Here is a 20,692-nt window from a genome sequence, read left to right on the forward strand (position 1 = left end):
CCTTAATTTTCATCATACACTTACTGCCTGGGTGTGATTTTGTACATATCCCACATTCTGTGGCTTCTCTAAACAAGAAGGTCAATTTGGTGCCGAGTGATGCTGAATTAAAGATAGTTTTAAACTTGTTCCTTTTATTAATGTGAATTGTATTGAGATAAATTGGAACTTATTTCATGTTGAAAAGATAGACTTTTGAGCTGATGGATGGTGGGGAGTAGCCACAGACTAACCAAAAAATTCCAGCCCAAGCTCCAGCCAAGTAACTGCATAAATTTGCCGTAACCATGGAGAACAGTTTATACAAGTCTGACTCAAGTTGTTACCTTTGATGCCATGGACATTTAACTATATATTTGCATGCATCCCCACATACCCTGTACGAACCACTACGATTTGGCATAGGTTCATTCCACAATATAACCAAATACATATATGCAAAACATTCATGGTGTCACGGTGAATACAATACATTCACAAATTACATTTATGGTTTTCTTGTAGCAGCTTATTTCTGACTTTGTACTGGAATAAGTTTTCAAGGATAGTAAAACTTATAGAAAAACCTCCCACAAACTAAAATACACCGGCTGGTCCTTACAACTGTGTTGATTTTGCCATTTTCAGTTGTCATACTGTCTCGATGGTGTAGATGTGCAAAGGGTTTGGCTGCTCCCCAGGACTCCAGGTATCTGGTCATACGGACAGAAGCTCTCATCTTGGCTCCATCTGCAGTGTGTCGATGTCTGTAATGGTGTTGAGGGCTACGTTTCTCCACCTGTAAGGTTTAAAACAAAGATACAAACATCAGTACTTTTGCCAGGGCACATAGCCAAGGTACTCTACCAGCTTGCACAAACTCACATTTTAAATACACATTATTAAAATAGAAAGTTTAAGAGAACACACCCACCTTAAAGAAATCTCATTACCAGGACTCTTTCTCAAAATCAAACTGTTACAAAAAATTGCTAACTTTCACCTTTTTTCGTTCTTCCATATGTGCCATGTGTCACGTTTGCTTACATATAGAAGATTTTAAGGACTGTAAACATGTCAGGAAGCCAGCAGCAACCTGCTGACTTCAGCCTTTAACCTGAATGTGTTCTGCAGCACGCAGGAAACCCTTGTGGACAGGGCAGTCTGTCACTTAAATGTGCAAAATGTTTATAGCTGCACTTTTCACACAGACTTTAATTCTGTGTCTACATGTTTCCCAGGTTTCTTAGAAGTTGTCAGCAACCACAGGTGGGATTTGACAGAGCTGAGCAATAGATGAGAAAGAAAGACGTTAAATACTGTGATCTGACATGCACTTTTTTTCCTGAGTGAAAGGGTTTTGCTCTCAGGAGATGTTCTAAGTGTGATTTCATTACTTTACAGATGGTTTTCCTTCTTTGAAGGTCATTTCTGCAATCTTGGAAATGTTGCATTTGATCTGAATTTCCCAGCAGTCAACTTTCACAGCCGCAGGGGAGTCACTTTTTCAGCTCTACCTTGGGCCTCAGATAAGAGAAACAGCATCAGTTTTCTCCTCAACTACTTCCCTTGTTCCACAGAACAAAAATGCGCACAGAGCTCAAGTTTGCAGGAAATGATAGTCACCTACATAGCTTCCTGAGCAACAATGCCTCAGCAGACCTAGAATTACCAGTTGGGTGGTTGCAGACATTTACGTCTCCTGTAAGATATCCTTCCAAGTGAATGAAGAATAATAATTTAAATATTTTAAATAATCTTTACTGTCACAAGTAGGCTTTTACATTAATACTGCAATGACGTCACTGTGAAAAGCCCTATTCAAGGACCAAGGAGACCCTCATCCTCTCTCTCTTCTCATAGGAAAAGGTTTTGTTCTTCAGCTCATCCCCATTCCTCTTGTTCCCCCATTCCACTCCTTCCCCCCCCATAATAATAATGAATAATCTTTATTGTCACAAGTAGGCCTACATTAACATGGCAATGAAGTTACTGTGAAAATCCCCTCGTCGCCACACTCCAGCACCTGTTCGGGTACACAGAGGGAGAATTCAGAATGTCCAAATGACCTAACAACACGTCTTTCGGGACTTGTGGGAGGAAACCGGAGCACCCGGAGGAAACCCACGCAGACACGGGGAGAACGTGCAGACTCTGCACAGACAGTGACCGAAGCTGGGAATCGAACCTGGGTCCCTGGAGCTGTGAAGCGACAGTGCTAAGCGCTATGCTGTAATTTATATTTATTAGCGCCTTTGATGTAATTAAATGTAATTAAGGTGCTTTACAGGAGCATTATTACACAAGTTTTGTCCCTGAGCCAAAAATGGTGATGTTAGGGCAGAGGGCCAAAAGCTTGGTCAAAGAGGTAGGTTTTAAAGAAGGATGAGGTAGACAGGCAGAGAAGTTTGGAGAGGGAATTCAAAGGCTTAGGTCGAGGCAACTGAAGGTAGGACAACTAATAATTAAGCAATTAAAATGGGGAATGCTCAAGAGGACAGATTTAAGTGCAGATATTTTGGACGGTTGGGGTTTGGAGGAGATTACAGAGATAGGGAAGGGCGAGGACATCTTAAATTTAAGGAGGGTAGGATGTAGGAGCCAACCAGAAATGCAATGGGATAGCTCGAGGAACTTTAGCTCAGAGTTAATGAGCTGGAGTCTGATATTCAGACATTGCAACACATCGAGGAGGGGGAAAGGTTTCAGGAGGCAGTCACCTTTAGATTAAACACCTTGAATTTGTTCAGTGGTCAGGGACAGGAAGGTGTGACTACAAATGAGACAGGTAGAGGGATCCAAGAGTTAGAACTGCAGGAGCCTCCGCCTCAGCCCTCTGTGGTAGTCACTACTGATGTATATATTGTATATATAGGATGTTGATATAGGTGCTATACGGTAAGGCCCCTGTACTACAGGTACGGGGGTAGATTCGTGCCTGCTGGCTCCGCCCAGTAGGCGGAGTATAAATATGTGTGCTCCCAGTACAGCAGCCATTTCGTCAGCTGCTGTAGGAGACCACACATCTCAGTGTAATAATGCCTCGATTACAAACTACTCTCGTCTTTGTGTACTTGATCGTGCATCAATTTATTGCACTGAGTATTTCAGAAGATGGACCTCCGCATCAGGCCGGATCGCCTGCAGCTGCATCCGCAAGCAGACAACGCCAAAAAGGACTTTGAACATTGGCTAGCCCGTTTTGAAGCGTACATCGGGTCTCCGCCAGACGAAATTCCAGAAGCACAGAAGCTCCAGATCCTTTACACGCGGCTGAGCTCCAACGTCTTTCCACTTGTCCAGGACGCGCTGGCCTACGCAGAGGCCATGATGCGACTGAAGGAAAACCAATTTCAGCAGCCTAACACACTCTACGCCAGGCACCTCCTCTCCAAGCGGCGTCAACGTCCCGGTGAGTCGGTGGAAGATTTCTGGCGCGCCCTGCTCCCCCTAGTTAGAGACTGTGACTGTCAGGCCGTTTCGGCCGCGGAACACTCAAATTTGCAAATGAGAGATGCATTTGTTATGGGCATAGGGTCTGACTACATCCGCCAGCGCCTCTTAGAGGGGGCCTCGCTCGACCTCGCGGCGACCAAAAAAACTAGCACTTTCACTTACGGTCGCATCAAGCAACATTCAGGCCTATGCCCCCGAACGCGCGGCCCACCCCCCCTGTGCATCGTGGACTCTGCAGACGGCAGCCCCATCATGGACCTCACCATCGACCGCCCTCAGCCAATCCCACGCCTGTGCCGCGCGGCAGCCAACCAACCCCGGGGGGCCCAAATGCTACTTCTGTGGGCAGTCAAAGCACCCCCGACAGCGCTGCCCGGCGCAGAACGCCCTCTGCAAGGCCTGTGGCAAGAAGGGACATTTTGCTGCAGTGTGCCAGGCCCTCACAGTCGCCGCTATTGTGCTGGCACCCCCCATGTACAGCCAGTGGGTGCCGCCATCTTCCCCTCCTAGGACCACGTGCGGCCAGTGGACGCCGCCATCTTGCTCGACTCGAAACACGTGCGGCCTATGGGCACCGACATCTTGTTCCTCCCAGGACCAACGGGCGCATTCCCCACGACACGTGCGGCCCGTGGGAGCCGCCATCTTACCCGAGTCAGGACCCATGCTCGTCGGGCACCTCATCCAGCCACTCATCGCCTGCAACCGCCAACGACCAGCCACGTCTCGCCTTGGTGACGATTGACCAGTCTCGACCACACAACCTCGCAACTGCTTCAACTGAGGTGAAGGTCAACGGGCACGAGATCTCCTGCCTGCTGGACTCCGGGAGCACTGAGAGCTTCATTCACCCCAATACGGTAAGGCACTGCTCCCTCGCGGTACACCCCGCTAACCAGAGAATCTCCCTGGCCTCTGGGTCCCACACTGTGGGGATCCGGGGGTACTGCATCGCCGCTCTCACTGTCCAGGGCGTGGAGTTCAGCGGCTTCCGCCTCTACGTCCTCCCCAACCTCTGCGCTGCCTTGCGACTCGGCCTGGACTTCCAGTGCAACCTCCAGAGCCTAACCATGAAATTCAGCGGGCCCCTACCACCCCTTACTGCGCGCGGCCTCGCGACCCTTAAGGTCGACCCACCTTCCCTTTTTGCAAACCTAACCCCGGATTGCAAACCCGTCGCCACCAGGAGCAGACAGTACAGCGCCCAGGACAGGACCTTCATCAGGTCTGAAGTCCAGCGGCTGCTTCTGGAAGGCATCATCGAGGCCAGCAACAGCCCCTGGAGAGCCCAAATGGTAGTGGTCAAAACTGGGGAGAAAAACAGGATGGTCGTTGACTACAGTCAGACCATCAGTCGGTACACGCAGCTCGACGCGTACCCCCTCCCACGCATATCTGATATGGTCAATCAGGTTGCACAGTACCAGGTCTTCTCGACAGTATACCTGAAATCTGCCTACCATCAACTGCCCATCTGCAAGGCGGACCGCCCATACACTGCGTTCGAGGCAGACGGCCGCCTTGACCACTTTCTTAGGGGTCCCTTCGGCGTCACCAATGGGGTCTCGGTCTTCCAATGGGAGATGGACTGAATATTTGACTGGTACGGGCTGAGGGCCACTTTCCCGTACCTGGACAATGCCACAGAGGGCGGTGGAGGCCGGGACGTTGAGTGTCTTTAAGACAGAAGTTGATAAATTCTTGATTTCTTGAGGAATTAAGGGCTATGGAGAGAGAGCGGGTAAATGGAGTTGAAATCAGCCATGATTGAATGGTGGAGTGGACTCGATGGGCCGAATGGCCTTACTTCCGCTCCTATGTCTTATGGTTTTATGGTCTAATGTCACCACTGTGGCCACGATCAGCAGGACCATGACGCCAACCTTGCCAAATTTCTCCACACCGCCACTCTCCTCAACCTCACGTATAACAAGGAGAAGTGCGTGTTCAGCACGAACTGCTTAGCCATCCTCGGCTATGTAGCCCAGAACGGAGTTCTGGGGCCCGACCCCGATTGCATGCGCCCCCTCATGGAACTCCCCCTCCCCCACTGGCCCAAGGCCCTCAAACGTTGCCTGGGATTCTTTTCGTATTACGCCCAGTGGGTCCCAAACTATGTGGACAAGGCCCGCCCACTCATTCAATCCACTGTTTTTCCTCTGATGGCCAAGGCTCACCAGGCCTTTAACCGTATCAAGGCCGACATCGCCAAGGCCCCGATGCACGCTGTCGATGAGACGTTTCACTTCCAAGTCGAGAGTGATGCATCAGACGTCGCTCTGGCCGCCACCCTCAACCAGGCAGGCAGGCCCGTGGCATTCTTTTCCCACACCCTCCATGCCTCCGAAATTTGGCACTCCTCCATCGAAAAAGAGGCCCAAGCCATCGTTGAAGCTGTGCGGCATTGGAGGCATTACCTGGCCGGCAGCAGATTCACTCTCCTCACTGACCAATGGTCGGTTGTCTTCATGTTCAATAACACACAGCGTCGCAAGATCAAAAACGATAAAATCTTGAGGTGGCGGATCGAGCACTCCACCTACAATTACGAGATTTTGTATCGACCCGGTAAGCTCAACGAGCCTCCTGATGCCCTATCCCGAGGTACATGTGCCAGCGCACAAGTGGACCGACTCCGGACCCTGCACGACAACCTCTGTTACCCAGGGATTACACGTTTTTACCATTTCATCAAGGCCCGCAACCTGCCCTACTCCATCGAGGAAGTCAGGGCGATCACCAGAGACTGCCAGGTTTGTGCGGAGTGTAAACCGCACTTCTACTGGCCAGACTGTGCGTGCCTGGTGAAGGCCTCCCACCCCTTTGAACGCCTCAGCCTGGACTTCAAAGGGCCCCTCCCCTCCACCTACCGCAACACGTACTTTCTCAGTGTGGTCGATGAATATTCCCGATTCCCCTTTGCCGTCCCATGCCCCGACATGACGTCTGCCACCAGCATCAAAGCCCTCAACAACATCTTCGCTCTGTTCGGCTTCCCCGCCTACGTCCACAGCGACCGGGGATCCTCATTCATGAGCGATGAGCTGCGCCAGTACCTGCGCAACAGGGGCATTGCCTCGAGCAGGACGTCCACCTACAACCCCAGGGGAAACGGGCAGGTGGAGAGGGCGAATGGGACAGTCTGGAGGGCCGTCCAGCTGGCTCTATGGTCCAGAAATCTCCCGGCTTCCCACTGGCAGGAGGTCCTCCCCGACGCACTTCACTCCATTCGGTTACTCCTGTGCACCGTGACTCATGAAATCCCCCATGAACGTCTCTTTGCCTTCCCTAGGAAGTCCACCTCCGGGTTTTCGCTCCCGACATGGCAGGATCCGTTCTCCTCCGTAGACACGTTCAACTCCACAAGGCGGACCCGTTGGTTGAGAGGGTACAGCTACTTCACGCTAACCCGAAGTACGCCTACATAGCGTACCCCGACGGCCGCCAAGACACAGGGACCTGGCACCAGCTGGTTCCACACCCCCCCCCCGCCCGCCCTCCGACCCGGCGCCGCCCCCCACCTACCCCGGCGCACCCCACTGCAGCCCCCGCTCCGGGACAATCCTTCCTCCCCTAGCTCCCCGGGGATGAAGAGGATTTTGACACGCTCCCGGAGTCACCGAAGACCAAGTCGCCGCCAGCACTGTGGCGCTCTCAATGACATCAATGCACCGGACCGCCTGAATTTGTAATATTATCTGTACTTTTGTAACACAACTTTCTGTATGTAGTTCTCCACCACCCCCGCTGAACTCATTTTTTTAACAGGGGGTGAATGTGGTAGTCACCACTGATGTATATATTGTATATATAGGATGTTGATATAGGTGCTTTACAGTAAGGCACCTGTACTACAGGTACGGGGGTAGATCCCTGCCTGCTGTCTCCGCCCAGAAGGCGGAGTATAAATATGTGTGCTCCCAGTACAGCAGCCATTTCAGCAGCTGCTGTAGGAGGCCACACATCTTAGTGTAATAAAGCCTTGATTACATCCTACTCTCGTCTTTGTGTAATTGATCGTGCATCACCCTCGCCTTTGTCCAACAGGTTCAGATTCTTATTCCCTCTGGACGAGAGTGGGGACTGTGGGGAAGATGAGCAAACTGACCATATCACTGTGGTACAGGGAGCCATTCTGGTGGGGGGAGAAAGGAGAAATGTAGTCGTAGTTAGATCATATAGTTAGGGGAATAGGCCCTGTTCTTCTGGCCACGATCGAGAGTCCCAATGGCTGTGTTGCCTGCCTGGGGCCAGGGTTTGGGACATTGCTTCGGGTAGGAGAGGAACTTGCAATGGGAGGGGGAGCATCACATTGTCATGGGTCTCTGTAGGTACCAATGGCATAAGTAGAATGAGTAAAGAGGTTCTGCATAGAGAGTTTGAGGAGGAATTAAACAACAGGGGCTGTATTTTCCGATTTTGAGATTAAGTGCTGACACCGGATGGAAATAGTGGTGTTTTATGACAAAACGCAAAAACGGCACAACAAGTGCACCAATTCAGAAATTCTAAATGGGCTTGCACCATCGCCACGTGGAACACAATCGGTTCCAAGAGAAACGGCGCCGGATTTGTCGGGTCCGTGATTGGTGCACATGAGGCTCACACGCTGCAGCCACTTAAATGATCCCCCCCACACACCGTCCCAGTCCACAAGATGGCTGCAAGGAGAGCCGTGCCACGGTTCAGGGATGTTGAGCTTGGCACCCCCCTTGGCATGCCGAGAAGGAGAGGCGGATGACCCCTTACCCCAGCCCGAGAGGAAGCCCGCCAGGCTCGGCGTCCGCCGTGCCTGGGCACAGGTGGCAGACGCGGTCAGCGCCATGGCAACCTCGTCCGGACTGGCATCCAGTGCAGGAAGAAACTGCACGACCTCCTCAGGGCGGCCAGGGTGAGTCCTCCTCCGTGCCCCTGGCAGTAACCCCCCTCCCACCCCCACACCCGTAATCCAGCCCCTCCCCCCACCAAGGGAACAGACGAATCCCCGCCCTGCCAGCACCCATGCCAGCTGCAATGGCCGGTTGCCCTCGCCATTGATGCCATCTTCTACCCAACCCCTGGGCTGCATGCGTCCGAACATCTAACAGTGTCGTTGTTTGTGCTTGCAGCCCTCAGGAGACGCCGGTGCACAACCGCGAGGAGCGGGAGAAGACTTGAGGGGGTCCAGCAGACCTGTGGCCCCTCACCATGCCCGAGCAGAGGGCACTAGACGTGGTCGGCGACTGGGAGGAAAGTGAGGTCACCGACGCGGAGGTCAGCGGCGAGCAAGTGAGTCCCCGCTTGGTTGCGGATCCCCATGACACATGTGTGGACACCCCCCGCAACCCACACTCCCCTCACCCTCCTAACCAGCACCACCTTCATCACACACCCCCCTCACACACACCCCACACCCCCGTACCGCTCTCTAATCATACGTGTTGTCTTGTGTCTTGCAGGAGCTGCCGGAGCTGGAGTCAGTGCATCCGGAGCCCCATGCACCCAGCCACAGCCGGTGCCCCCTTGGACGGCAGAGCACCGATTGGGAGAGCAGCCTGAATACCAGCCCGCCACCCGAGACCCTGGAGTTGGGGTAGGAGGGGGACACAGATTTTCCGTCACTGCTGTCTCCAATACCCTCCACCATCTCAGAGATTATCACCTCGGTTGGGCACACTAGTGAAGAGGCTCCTGGGATACTATCTGGTGCGCACCACACATCACATCCAGTATAGCAGGTGGAGTAAGGAGCAGCCGATGGGCCGGATGGCAGGCCAGCCCCAGAAACCAGCTGCTGTCCAGACGGGTCCCAGGCTCCTGGAACTTCCAGTCCCAGCGACAATGGAGATGCAGTCAGACAGCCAGGGACTACAAGAGGGGATATCGGCTGGCTTCCAGCACCTGCACGCGCAGGAGGAGGAGTCCATCCCCGTGCAGAAGCAGGGGATGGTTCCGGTCATGCATGCCACCCAGGCCGACACCGCGTCTGCAGTGGAGACAATGGGGGCGACGGTGTCGGATATGGGTCAGCGTGTGCAAGGCCTGGGCATTCTGTGCAGGCGGGGGCAGAGGCCCAGGTCAGGGCTGTCCTCTCACAGGCAGCCATGTGCCAGAGCCACCTGGAAATAGCAGCGACGCTCCTCAGCATGGCCCAGTCACAGCACGCAATGGCTGAGAGCATCGGCGACATTGCCCAGGCACTGACTGGCGTGGCACAAACACTGGTCGGGGTGGCCGAGTCCCAGTGGGAGGTGGGCCAGTCCCAGAGGTAGGTAGGCCAGTCCCAGAGGGAGGTGGGCCAGTCCCAGAGGGAGGAGTCGCAGTCCCAAAGGGAGGTGGGCCAGTCCCAGAGGAATGTGGCCCAGTTACTGGCCGATGTAGCACAGACCCAGGCGGCGATGGTCCACTCCAGGTGCTCCATGGATGCGAACGTTCAGACCCTGGTCGAGACTAGAGAGGGCCTCCAGGACTGACTGTGCCAGGTGGCGGGGGGGCCTCGGGGGATGACTCCGCTCGCACTCCTGTACCATGGGATAGCCCGGGGGCCATTGGCAATCCCGAAGAAGGAGGAGGTGCTGGGATGCATGCCCCAGTGCAGCACCTCGGACTCCCCCACCTCTTGTTCCTGGTGTATCTGGTGGGCAGTGGGCAGAACAGTGCAGCACCACGCCACCCAGGACGCCTGAGCAGTAGCCGGGCCCATCCAGGCCAGGCCCCCCCAGCAGAAGTGCGCCAACGGGGACCCTTGTCGCAGGGCAGGAGTCACAGTAGGCCAATTCCACTCCTGCTGTACCGTCTGGGGAACCACCTTGGCTTAGTGTTAGGGACCGTAAGGCCAGAAAGTTAGACACCAGTTAGGTTAGCATGGGTACAGGCCACAGTTTAGTTATAGGGGCTAGGGCACATACTGTGTATATTTGTTCACAATAAACACCTGTTAACACCGGTGAAACCTGCCTCGGTTCTCTGTCTGATGGGTGTGGGGGTGGACCGGTCAGTGCTGGCCAGGGGGAGTGGGGAGTGGGGGCCAGTGCTCCGTGAGTGGACCGTGCTCCACCCGCACCCCCCAGCACCCCCATCCCAGGGATTCAATGGGACCGTGTGATGGACTGGCCAGCCCGCATGTAGGGATCATCTAGGTGGAAGGTGCTACTGTGGGCATGAGTCAGACATTGTCAAACGATGTGGAGCACGGAGCTCATCGCAGAACGGGTTGGCATCGTCCTCCATCCCATGGACCAGACCCACTGTCCCTTCCAACCCAGGACTTCCAGCTCATCGCACTGCAGGTATGTGCCGTGGAGAGGATGTGCATGCGGGCGGTTTGGTGGTGTGGGAGGTGAGGGGTGTGGGTCTGGAATGGTGGTGTCCGTGCCCCTGGCCAGCAACCCCCCCCCCCAGTCGGTGAAACGTGAGGCGTCAAGGGTGTCCCGTACGCGCGGGCCCGGGCGATAATGTTGTGCAGCCTCCTGTGACTGCCCAGGCCCCATGTCCCACTCAATGTCCCCCTCCCCCGCATCCTCCTCATCTGGCGAGGTCTGCCCTTCCTCCTCATCCACCTCCAGCACATCGCCCCCCTGCTGGGCTATATTGTGGAGGACGCCATGATACAGAAGACCCGCCTAGCCTTGTACTGGAGGGCCCCTCCAGCACAGTACAGACCCACCTGAAGTGCATCTTCAGGCCTCCGAAGCACCGCTTGACCACACACTCGTCGCTGTATGGGCATCGTTGTAGCGGGTCTCCACGTCGGTCAATGGCCTCCGGATAGGAGTCATTAGCCACGACCACAACGGGCAACCCCTGTCGCCCAGCAACCAGCCCCGCAGCCGGGGTGGGGGGGGCCACGCATGTTCCCCCCCCCTCCCCCCACCCCTGCCCCATCGGTATCCGGCCCCGTCGGTGCCCCTGGTTCTGGCGTCCGTCCCTGCTGGCAGGGGTACTGTTGGCTGGCACTACTCTCACTGGGGGCTGCTGAGGGTGTGGCCCTGTATGGTCTCCCGGTGTGTGGTTGCCGGTTGGGTGGGATGTTCAGCGGCCGGGGGCGGGCCCTGTCATGGGGCTTTCAGTGCGGGGGTGGGTGTACCCACACAACTGGTGTCACGGTGTAGAACCAGGGGCCGAGATGTGTGGTCAGCAAGATGGTCACCGCAATTTCAGTCAGTGCCTGGGCACTGCCACAGGCCTATGGGAGGGCACCACGGCTGCTCGGCCTGGCCCCTTCCCCCTCCCTTGGCCATGGCAGAGGGCCCCCCGCTGCGACCAGCACGGCCGATGTCCGGGCCGGCAGCCCGCAGTCACTCCACGGCATTTCCTACTTCTTTCTCTCACTCAGAAGCCAGGACGCCAGGTTCACAATTTTTATAAACACAAGTGAACCACGGCGTCGGGAAATCGGCGCATCGAAGGCGGTGAATCGCGGAGGCCGAGGAGCCTTGGGTGTCAGGCCCGCTCATGATATGCCTATTGTACTTTCAGCCCGCACGGCAAGCGCTGCATTTATGCCATTTTGGGGGTGCCGGAGCATGCCAATGTGGCATCAAACCGGCGTCTACTGCGATTTCGGAGCCGGAAGCTATTCTCCGCCCAATCGCGTTTCACAATTTTGGCATCGGCAAACGGAGAATCCAGTCCCAGAATTTCCAAGTTTATAATCTCTGGAATATTACCTGAGCCACTTGCAAATTGGCATCGGGTACATAAAATTAGAAAGATCAATACGTGGCTAAAAGGCAGGTGTGGAGAAGTGTTTTTTGGTTCATGGGGCACTGGCATCAGTACTCGGGAAAGTAGGGGCTGTACCGTTGGGACGGCCTACATCTGAACTGTAAACACTGGGACCAGTGTTCTTGCAAACTGTCTGACAGCTGAAGAGCAGTCCAGGCAGTGGAGTGAAAAGTCACTGCATTTTCACTTGCCCATCCCTAACATCTGCTGTCTCAGATAAAAGTGTTTAAACAGCAGCTGTTACAAGTGTCAGAGGCTTCCTTGAAAGCCAAGTACACTTCAAAGTGCTTCAAATCCCTTGACAGCCTTTGAAATGCAAATCTTCCATTCAAGTTCACACAGCAATACATTGCATTAGCCAGTGATTGATAGTTTTATTACTCCAGGGACAGGTGCTTGGTGGATTGCTGATCTATATTTCCCCTCACACTTGAATGCGTCTCAAGTACTTGGCTTTGATGCCAACCACAATGTTTATAAACACTCTTGCTATAATTGACAGTTCCTCATCCCATCATTAAAAGCAGCTATGTGCGTTCACATCCTGTTTTTCATAGCAGAAAGCATAAGGGCAGTGTTTGCTTAAGCGAGGCGTGGTGGGGGGGGGGGGGGGGGGGGGGGCGGGGGGGGGGGGGGGGAAGCGGCACCTCTCAAAGTGACGGAATCCAGCGAGCCACCCGATGCATAAATTAGTACGATGAAGGAGAGAGACTCACACCCGGGAGTCGTTTCTCGTGCCAGCAGAGACCAACAGCAATTCTCCGCTGGTTGGAGCCAGTCTCCAGAGTGGAGAATCCAGGCCATTATTGGCAAAGATCAGTGGTAAGCTAGAGGATTGAGAAAATTTTTTAAAACATCAAAAGATGACTAAAATAATAAATAGGGAGAAGATAAAATATGAGGGTAACTAGCAAGTAATATAAAATCGGACAGCAGGAGTTTCTTTAAATACATAAAAAGGAAGAGAGAGGCCAAAGTGAACATAGGCCCCTTAAAGAATGAGACTGAGAAGTAATAATGGGGAACCAGGAAATGGCAGATGAGTTGAACAAATAGTTTTGCAGTGGAAGATATTAATAACATTTCAAAAATAAATATTCATTAGTAAGAAGAAAACGGAGGAGGAAATAAATGCAATTATAATCACGAAGGAAAAGTACTAGGGAAACCAATGGGGCTAAAGGCTGATAGGTCCCCTGGACCTGATGGGTTGCATCCCAGGATAGTAAAGGAAGTAGCTACAGAGTTAGTGGATGTACTGGTAGTGATCTTCCAAGAATCCTTAAATTCTGGAAAAGACCCAGAGGATTGGAAAACTGCAAATATTATTCAAAAAAGGAGAGAGGCGAGAAACAAGTAACTATAGGCCAGTTAGATTTGCTTCTGTCATTGGGAAAATGATGAAGTCCATTAGAAAAGATATATTAGCAGCTCATTTAGAAATGCATAATGAAATCAGTGGCTTGGAAACAGGCAGTGAATGCTAAGTGTTGCTAAGTTTGTGGATGACGCAAAAATAGGTGGGAAGGCAAATGGTGAGGATAACATAAAGAGTCTACAAAGGCATATAACAGGTTAGGTGAGTGGGCAAGAATTTGGCAGATGGAATATAATGTAGAAAAATGTGAAGTTACTTTGGCAGGAAGTATAAAAGAGCTGAATATTATTTAAATGGAGAAAGAGTGCAGAAAACTGCAACACAGAGGGATTTGTGGGTCATCGAGCATAATAAGCAAGTATGAAAGTTCAGGTAGCACAGTGGTTAGCACTGTTGCTTCACAGCACCAGGCTCCCAGGTTCGATTCTGGGCTTGGGTCACTGTCTGTGCGGAGTCTGCACGTTCTCCCTGTGTCTGCGTGGGTTTCCTCCGGGTGCTCCAGTTTCTTCCCACAAGTCCCAAAAGACATGCTGTTAGGTAACTTGGACATTCTGAATTCTCCCTCTGTGTACCCGAAAATGGCACCGGAATGTGGCGACTCGGGGCTTTACACAGTAATGACATGGCAGTGTTAATGTAAGCCTACTTGTGACAATAAAGATTATTATTAAGTTCAGCAGGTAATTGGGAAGGCAAATGGAATATTGGGGATGGAGTATAAAAATAGCGAAGTGCGACTAAATCTGTACAAGGCAATAGTTAGACCACAGCTGGAATACTGCGAAGTTGTGGTGCCCTTAGCTAAGGAAAGCTATTCTGCCATTGGAAGCAGTCGCGAGAAGGTTCACTAGGTTGATCCAGGGTATGGAAGGATTTACTTCTGAGGAAAGGTTGAGTAGGTTGGACCTGTCCTCATTGGAGTTTGATAGAATGAGAGGCGACCTTATTGAGACAGGTGGGGCGGGATTCTCCAAAATCGCGGACAGGTGTTGACGCTGGCATCAAAACCGGCACAAGCGACGCCGGCGTCAACGGGCCTCCAGGCCCAGTCATTCACCCTTTCCTCGGGGGCTAGAATGGCGGCAGTGAGCTGAGTGCTGCTCCGGCGCCAAAAACAGGTCCTACTAGGCCGGTGCGGGTCCTCGCATGCGCGCCACGACCGTCTCCACGCTGGCCCACGGGCAATTTGGCAGAGCCCTACAGGGGCCTGGTGCGAAGGAACATGGGCCCCCTCCTGGATTTAGCACGCCTGGCGATCGGTTGCCTCCGATCGCGGGCCTGGCCACTGTGGAGGCCCCCCCCCCGGAGTCGGCGTCCCCCGCTCCCCCACCAGGGCGGCCCCCGCAGCCAGATCGCAGAAATCCCGCCAGGTAGGACCATACGCAAACGACGTCGGTGGAACTCGGAGGGCACTCGGCCCGTCGAGCACGCAGAATCGCCGTGGGGGCGGCATTCAACGGCCCCCACCCGGCGACCACGCCGGCACGATTAGTGTGGATTCTCCGGTCGCCGGTAAATCGGCAGCCCGTGCGGACTCGGAGAATCCAGGCCATAGATTTCTCAGTGGGCGTGACAGGGTAGATTCTGAGAGGACGATAAGATTCTCCGTTTGGAAGACTATGGGCTGGTTTCTCCGATTTTGAGGCTATGTCCGGAGAAAGTGTCTAGTTCTACGATGAAAACATTCACGATGCCCCAGCACCGACCCTCCAACCGGTGAGGGGCTAGCAACCGCACCACATAAAACACATGGCCTTTATGAAATAAATGGCCGGTCGTGCCGTACAACATGGCGCCGGCTGTACGTGGACACGATCTGCCAGATAGTGCCACCCGAGAGACCCCTCGCCACCCCCACCAGATCCCCAGCCCACGCCGAAGCCCCCCCGCCCGGCCAGCGGCACGGCTCACCTCCGACTATGGCGGTGCTGGACCCAGTCCACAGCCGCCACGCCAGGTTCACGAAAACTGAGAGCACAAGTGAACCGCTCCGTCGTGAACTCGGCATATTGGGGACAGAGCATCGGGTAGGGCTTCAGCTAATGTCCTGAGGCCGTCCCAACGGTGTGCGCCATACTCCCCGATGACTCCCTTTTGGAGGAGGCAAAGCATCCAAAAGCAGGCGCCGCTCCCGATTCAGACGTAAAAAGGGATTCTCCGCCCGATTGCCGATTATGAAATCGGCATCGGCAAGTGGAGAATCCTGCCCTATGTTCTCCCACTGGAGGAGAATTGCTACTGATTGGCAGGAGCGCAAATCACAAAGCAGTTCAGTACCGCCTGCCATGCAAATTTATTCATTGAGAGGAATTCAAGGAAATCCCGCTATACGGCCTCCATTTTGATAACAAAGACCTGCAGCTGGCCTCCACCCCCTTGCACTGTAAATCAGCCCTCTCCTGCCCCACTCCCCAAAGCCCCCCTTGCCCCCGGGTTTTCTGGTTGCCCCCATTCCCCAGGATCTGGGGTGACCCGACTCGCCTTCACCAGGGATCCCCTAAATAGGTTGAGCCCTCCAGGGCCCCGCTAAATAGGGGCACCCCCAAAGTTCCTCTAACTAAAGGGACCCTCACAGGGATCCCCAAACTAGAGAGATCCCCCCACAGAGACCCCCTAACTAGAGGAATCCCCCACAGAGACCCCCAGACTCCTGCCAGCAGGGGGTTGGAACACAGCGGTCGGTTCAGCAGCTGGTGTGAACCTTGATTTCGGCTGGACGCCCAATTCTCTGCCCGATTGCGATTTGCGATCCCGACAACGCGGGGCAGAAAATTCAGTCCGATGTTTCCTCTTGTGGGAGAGGCTAGGACCAGGGAGCATAATCAAAAAGTAAGGGGTTGTGTAGGAATCTTTAATTGATGGGATCTTAACCTGTCGAACTACGCCAAGTTTGGGGGAAGCTTAGTTGATGAATCAAAGTCCTGGAGCAATACGACAAGTTGTAAGATTTGTAATATTTCTGGACTATGCCAAGTTGTTCGATTCCTTGTATTATTCGACTGTGTAAAGTTGAAGGAATTTATATAATTTCCACTATTCGGTTCCCAGTAGCACTTTGCGAATACTGGGACTCAGCAGAAATTTGCAGTTAAAACTTCTCAGGTGCCAAAAAGAATTGTTTTATTTGTGGTCGCTTGATTACAATTTGAAAGTCATTTAAAAGGCAATTCGTAGACAATTCGAAGCTTTCAGAGAATTACAGACATTATCTTTTTTTGCTTAGGCAGACAGCTCGAAAGTAACTTTTAAACGGTCAAAGTCTGGCAATGAAACATGAAAAGAGAGAGAGAGCTAATCTTCAGCTAAACTCAAACTCAAAGTCAAAAGTACACTCCATCACTGACACAGACTGACAGAACCACCAAAAGACATCTCCTAAACTAACAGAAAGACTATTAAGGACAAAACTGACTAAACTAACAGAAAGACAAACTGACAGAATCAAAGACAGAAATTAAGGACAGACAACACAAAAGACAACACCCAAAAACAACACCAAAAGACAACACCCAAAAACAACACCCTAAAATGGCGGGCGGAAATTTTTCAGTTATACACTTTCATATCTGTCTTAAGTCATCTAATCACACCCCAATATAATCCTAATTGGTTTGGGTTAGACTCAAACACATTTGATTTGATGGCAAGCCGTCCGTCTTCAATGTGCAACATTAGCTTTTCTGACCCAGATGTTATCTGCATTGTGAACAATGGTGCCTTCATGTTGCTATGGTATTCAGTCCCTGTCCTTGACAATTAGCCCAAGCAGTGTCAAATTATCTTGCAACTGTGCCGTTTTAATGTCACACTGACTCTGAAAATATGCATTTGCCAGAACAACGGACCTCAGTAAAAGTGAATGATGCTGTATAAATGGGTATTTAAAACTGGGGCCTAATATTTATGCTTAAACAGCTATCTTTTACCTATACTAGTTGTATTCGAAATACCTGGCTTCTACAGGTTGTCCATTTATGACAGAGGTATGGAGGAATTTCTTCTCTCAGAGGGTAATGAATCTGTGGAATTCTTTACTGCAGAGAGCTGTCGAGGCTGGGTCATTATGTATGTTTAAGGCTGAGATAGAAAGATTTTTAATCAGTGAGGGAACCAAGGGTTATGGGGTTAAGGCAGGAAAGTGGAGTTGATTATATCAGATCAGCTGTGATCTTATTGAATGGCAGAGCAGACTTGATGGACCAAGTGGCCTATTTCTGCTTTATGTCTTATGGTCTTAAGTCCAGAGATAAGAAAAGCATGGTGATCGATGCCATGTTTGCCAGGCCTGACACTTATCATGAGAGATGAGGCTAGTAGTAAAAATGAACGGGCCCTTGGATTTGTTTCTCTACCTTAATTTCTACTTATAGATGGTGTCATAAGTTGCACATATACACATCAAGGCTAGCTGATTAGCTAGCAGTCTGCATCAACCAAAGGAATTCTACTCCATCCAGTTCAGCTAGTCTGCAACCACAGAAAGTTTGTAATGCATGTTAGTACAAGATTCCCAGGGAGCTGCCTGGTGCTAGTTAAGGTTCCCAGAGATATTCATACGTTGAAGCAGAGTTAGGGTTCCTTGTAAATCAGGGATACTCGCTGAAGATGTGGCTGATGACACATATGAGGAGCCGAAGCCTGGTGCCAAGGAAAGTTACACCAGAAGCTACATGAACAGCAGAGTTGTAACTAACGAAGCAATTGTGATGCTGAACATGCAGTTGAGGTGCCTGGACAGATCTGGGGCAACTTTACATATGTCCCTTGAAAAACACTGCACAACAGCGAGGAACCGAACTCCAGAAATAGGAAGGCAATAAGTGCTACATATCTTCGGGGGAGGAGGAAGAGGAGTAACACGAGTGGAAGCACTTTGCGCATAGTCCTGACTTCTGTTTGACATGATTCAATCATCCCTGTCAAGGTCTAGCTGCACATTCCCTGTCAACGTCTAGCCAAGAGATGGAGAGCATTTGCTGCATTTCAGTGAGACATTATATGGCTAAGAAAGGTTTTCTTGAATCCTCAATAAAGTGGAAGACTGAGTGTGTAAGCCATTAGTCAAGCCCAGATTGTCTGCTGCATCTGATGCTCCGTGCAGTTGTCATTCTTTACATTGACGTAGACATCATGGCACTTATGCTAAAGACAGATTCCTTCAATCTTTCTGAAAATTTCAGTAGAGTCCTCTTCAGTGATGACCCCGGAGGTCCAGCATTGGCATCTAGCTGAGCTTGGAGAATCTTAAGCCTTCAAATGGGGACTCTGCTGCTTTCTTGTCTATCAGTCTACTCTCAATCATCAGTGAAGTGATGGAAGGCATCATCAACAATGTGGCCTTGATATCAAGGGCAATCACTCCTACCACTTTAGTGGCTGAGAAAGAACTCCCCGGTTCTTCTTTCAAGAATGCAATGGAACCGTTTGCGTTCACCTGCACATGGGGCAAAGGTTCAGTGTCTCATTTGAAATATCACACTTATCCATTTTGGTGGGAATAACAGCAAAAGGGATTATTATTTAAATGATAAACTATTAAAACATGCTGCTGTGCCAAGAGACCTGGGTGTCCTAGTGCATGAATCACAAAAAGTTGGTTTACAGGTGCAACAGGTGATTAAGAAGGTGAATGGAGTTTTGTCCTTCATTGCTCGAGGGATGGAGTTGCTCGAGGGATGGAGTTTAAGATTAGGCTGCAAATCTATAAGGTGTTAGTGAGGCCACACCTGGAGTATTGTGTTCAGTTTTGGTCTCCTTACCTGAGAAAGGACATACTGGCACTGGAGGGTATGCAGAGGAGATTCACTAGGTTAAGAGCTGAGGTGGTTGGATTACGAGGAGAGGTTGAGTAGACTGGGGCTGCACTTGGAATTTAGAAGGATGTTTAGGTGGATCTTATAGAAACATATAAAATTATGAAGGGAATAGATAGGATAGATTCGGGCAGGTTGTTTACATGGTGGGTGAAAGCAGAACTAGGGGGCATAGCCTCAAAATAAGGGGAAGTAGATTTAGGACTGAGCTTAGGAGGAACTTCTTCACGTAAGGGGTGTGAATCTACAGAATTCCATGCCCAGTGAAGCAGTTGAGGTTCCTTCATTAAGTGTTTTCAAGATAGATAGTTTTTTTTAAGAATAAAGGAATAAAGGGTTGTGGTGTTCGGGTGAGAAATTGGAGCTGAGTCCACAAAAGATCAACCATGATCTCAGTGAATGGCGGAGCAGGCTCGAAGGGCCAGATGTTCTTATGTTCTGATAGTGCAACACTTCCTCAATTCTTCACTGGAGTGTCAGTCCAGATTTTATGCTCAAACTTCTCGAATCGAACTTCAATCACTGCCCTGTGTGCACGTGAAAGTGAAAGGTTCCCTTACATTCTTGGAAGAAGAGCAGGAGAGTTCTTTTAGTCAACATCACTAAATTGGTCATTTATCTCATTGTTGTTTGAGGGATTTTACTGTGTGCAAATTAGCTGCCACAGTAATTAGACTGGCTACATTTCCTTGAATATACAACACTTTGAGAGATTCAGAGTCATGCAAGGTACTGTATAATTTTAAATTAGTCAGTCCTGAATCGGAATTCAACCCACAATGTTCTTATGTTTTAAGGGAATGTTTTTAACATTGTAAATAAAGCATTTACAAAAGATCAGCGTAACAGAAGATAGCAAAATAATGAAAATTATGTAATCTGCAATGAAACTTCAGTCAAGATTCTTCTAGATCCTTCCAGATCAAAATCCTGGAACTCCATTCCTAACGCCTACACCACATGGACTGCAATGGTTCAAGGACAATTGTGGATGGGCAACAATTGCTGGCCCCATGAAAAAAGAAAAAGAAACACTTTTAATTTCACTAATGGTCCTATGCCCATAGAAATCAACATTAAAAATAAGAAATTTGAATTAATAGCCGAAAGGCATTATTTCACATTTTACGACATTTACTGTAACACCGGACTAACAGCACTGTTGGTTAAACAGTTATTTGTTGGTCAATTAACTTTTAGCACAACCGAAGAAACACACTTCACAGATATAGGACTGGAATCTCTGTTTGGAAGACTGCAGTGATTATATACATCGAGGAATTAAGTACTTTCACATCCACTTTTTCTCACCAGAAAGCAATTATCAACTTTAAAAAAAAAAAATTTAGAGTACCCAGTT

At 51.0% G+C, this 20,692-nt stretch overlaps 1 protein-coding gene and 1 long non-coding RNA gene across 4 annotated transcripts in view; one reads left to right on the top strand and one right to left on the bottom strand.

Moving 5' to 3' along the window:
• The window catches only part of LOC140425321 (adenylate cyclase type 2-like), a 1,061,108-nt gene that overhangs the window by 185,980 nt on the left and 854,436 nt on the right, over positions 1 to 20,692 (bottom strand). For all 3 annotated transcript variants that reach the window (XM_072509476.1, XM_072509475.1, XM_072509478.1), the window contains exon 11: positions 602 to 778. In XM_072509476.1, coding sequence (XP_072365577.1) covers positions 602 to 778 — 177 coding nt within the window. The remainder of the gene's footprint in view (positions 1 to 601; positions 779 to 20,692) is intronic.
• LOC140425322 (uncharacterized) overlaps positions 1 to 20,692 on the top strand; it is a 90,321-nt gene that overhangs the window by 64,392 nt on the left and 5,237 nt on the right. The gene's annotated exons all lie outside the window — the stretch shown is intronic.

Source organism: Scyliorhinus torazame, chromosome 6 (assembly GCF_047496885.1).
Source record: "Scyliorhinus torazame isolate Kashiwa2021f chromosome 6, sScyTor2.1, whole genome shotgun sequence".
NCBI classification, from domain to species: domain Eukaryota; kingdom Metazoa; phylum Chordata; class Chondrichthyes; order Carcharhiniformes; family Scyliorhinidae; genus Scyliorhinus; species Scyliorhinus torazame.